The 2,556-nt window shown below is 38.2% G+C and overlaps 1 protein-coding gene across 1 annotated transcript in view; it reads left to right on the plus strand.

Annotated features, from left to right (window-relative positions):
- The window catches only part of LOC123976233 (sodium-dependent neutral amino acid transporter B(0)AT1-like), a 12,047-nt gene extending 10,668 nt beyond the window's left edge, over positions 1 to 1,379 (plus strand). Inside the window, exons 11-12 of the mRNA XM_046058198.1 lie at positions 664 to 826; positions 1,002 to 1,379. Coding sequence (XP_045914154.1) covers positions 664 to 826; positions 1,002 to 1,154 — 316 coding nt within the window. The 3' untranslated portion in view covers positions 1,155 to 1,379. The remainder of the gene's footprint in view (positions 1 to 663; positions 827 to 1,001) is intronic.
- The last annotated feature ends 1,177 nt before the right edge of the window (positions 1,380 to 2,556 follow it).

Raw genomic sequence — 2,556 nt, forward strand, 5'->3', positions numbered from 1 at the left:
TTTCTTTGGCCGACCTGTTCGACGTTTGTTGCTCAGTACACCAGTGGTTTCTTTCTTTTTCAGGACATTCCAAATTGTTGTGTTTGCTCTGCCCAATATTTGTCCAATGGCTCTGGTCAATTTTCCTTCTTTTCTCAGCTTGACAATGGCTTGCTTTTCTCCCATAGACAGCTCTCATGTTGGTTTTTCCTCTTTAATAGGAAATGCAGTCTTTATAAGTTTGAACCATGGATGAAAACTTAGACTAGTCATGCCATGCAGAGCTATTTAATGTTTGGACTATCAACCTAAAAGGCAAGAAACACCCGGGCAACAAGAAACATCTGTCAGTCACATGTTCCAATAGATTTGCTCACTTGAAAAATGGGTGGGTTCAAACAAAGGGTGGTATGTCCTGAGTTGTTTAACACATCTTGATGTGAATTTCAGGAAATGAAAGCTCAAACTCTGAACACTTGTCTCATACTCATCTTTTGAACCCAAATGTCTTCAGTGAACAACAAAAACCGAGGAATTTGCCTTACTGTTCCAATACTTTTGGAGGGGACTGTATGCGCTACTGCTATCTTGACCACTATACCGTTGTAAAATAGACTCTCAGTGAGGTACTTTTCTGATTTACAGTTAGTAAGTTGTACAGTATACTATAATCTTGTGTTGCAGATTCAATAAGGACTTGGAGTTCATGATCGGACGTAAACCCTCCATCTTCTGGCAGGTTTCATGGAGGTTCATCAGTCCTCTAATCGTTGTGGTTATTTTAGTATTCTACCTAGTGACACAAGCACAAGAAGAGCTCACCTATTTAGTCTGGGATCCCAACGCTGTAAGCACACAATCTCATGAAAGTATCTGTGGTCATTTATAGTTTGGTGTTATCAGTTCTGATCTCAGCATCAGCATCCATCCTTTTGGTGCCTTTTTTTCTGATCATGCCTCGCTGTACAATATGATGTATCAAGTATTTTTATGATAACAACAATTTGTTTTGTGGTTTACAGGAGGAGTTTCCATCTCTGGCATCAGTCCCATACCCTTCATGGATATATGCGGTCATCTTTCTTTTGGCGGGAGTCCCCAGTCTGGCAGCACCTGTGTATGCATTATGTAGGCTGGTCTTTGTTTGCTGCAAGAAAAAAAAAGTAAACCAGTGAAAAAAATTGCCACACTTCTTGAATTTATTAAAAAGTTATACAATTCAGAATACAGTAAAATGCATAATTATTTAATGTGTTTTTTGTTATTAAAAAAAGGCATATTATTGAAATTACTACTGCACATTGTTGTTTCATATTTATATCCATGCACAAGTTCTTAAGACACAATATTTGACTTTTATTGACGCACTTTAGTAAATTGCTGATATATGTAATATTGTATGTACAGTAGGCAAAGACAGAATATACTGTTATATATTTCAATATACCATGTACTATATAAGACGTATATTATTAATATAGCTTGCTTGTGAGTTTTTCCATTAAAAAAATTCTCATTTAAACGTAACCATATTATGTTGATTGTTTTTACAGTATTTTGCCGGCACTGCAGGGATTATTAACTTGGAATAATATGAAAATGAAGGACAGACACATAGCTAGTTTTAAGAGGATCTCTCAAAGAAAAATCATTAGCATATAATCTCATATATAGTCTTTGTGTTGTGTTTAAGAGCAATTTTTGACATGAAGGGAGATCAAACAACTCATCAATCCGTGTGTGTCAGTTGATGATGTCAGTTTGGTGTTTCTAGGTCCTAACTATGTATGATGGATATATAGACAGAAGATCAAATTGGCCAAGAGAGGGCCTCGCTGACAAACAAGAGAGGCTGTAAGGTGACCCATATTCAACAAAGCACAACATATGGAGCAGGCAAGATACCCTTGGTGTAATATCAGGATGTGTATGGATTAAACAAAGAATACCCAAATTAACACGGTCAGAGTTGATTTTAACACTTTTAGAGGCTCTGTATGGGTCCACACCACAGAGTGTTAATTTAACTCTTTTGGAGTGTTACCTTAACACTAATTTTTTTTACTCGTTTATGGAGTTAAAATTTAAAATATAACACTTTGTAACACCGACAAGTGTTAGTTTTTCTTAACACTTTTATGTAGTGTTAGACATTAACTCTCTCAAAGGATCATTTGTTAACCACACAAGTGTAAGCCCCATAACACTTTAAAGGTGTAAATATAGCTCTTCCATATTCCTTAAAACAATACTTGAAAAACCTGTCCTGGTTTTTTTCTCCTTTTTTTGTTTGTGATTCTGTTTTCCCTGGTTTTTTTCCTGTACTCTGCCTGCCTCCCTGTGTCTCCTCCTCTGCGTGTGCTCTCTCTCTCTCTCTCTCCCTCCGCTCCTGAGCCCAGCCAACGACCCGCACCTGCATCTCATCAGCCACCTCGTCTGCCTGCCACACCTGCCAGCAATCAGCTTCATCTCTGACAGCACTTCTACCCCGGTTCTCCAGTCAACCCCGGCTTGATTGTCGTTGCTCCTTACCCGGTGCCACTGATCACCCAAGCTTTTTGTGTCTCTCTCTCTCTC

The sequence above is a fragment of the Micropterus dolomieu genome, linkage group LG09, assembly GCF_021292245.1.
Source record: "Micropterus dolomieu isolate WLL.071019.BEF.003 ecotype Adirondacks linkage group LG09, ASM2129224v1, whole genome shotgun sequence".
Taxonomy (NCBI): Eukaryota; Metazoa; Chordata; class Actinopteri; order Centrarchiformes; family Centrarchidae; genus Micropterus; species Micropterus dolomieu.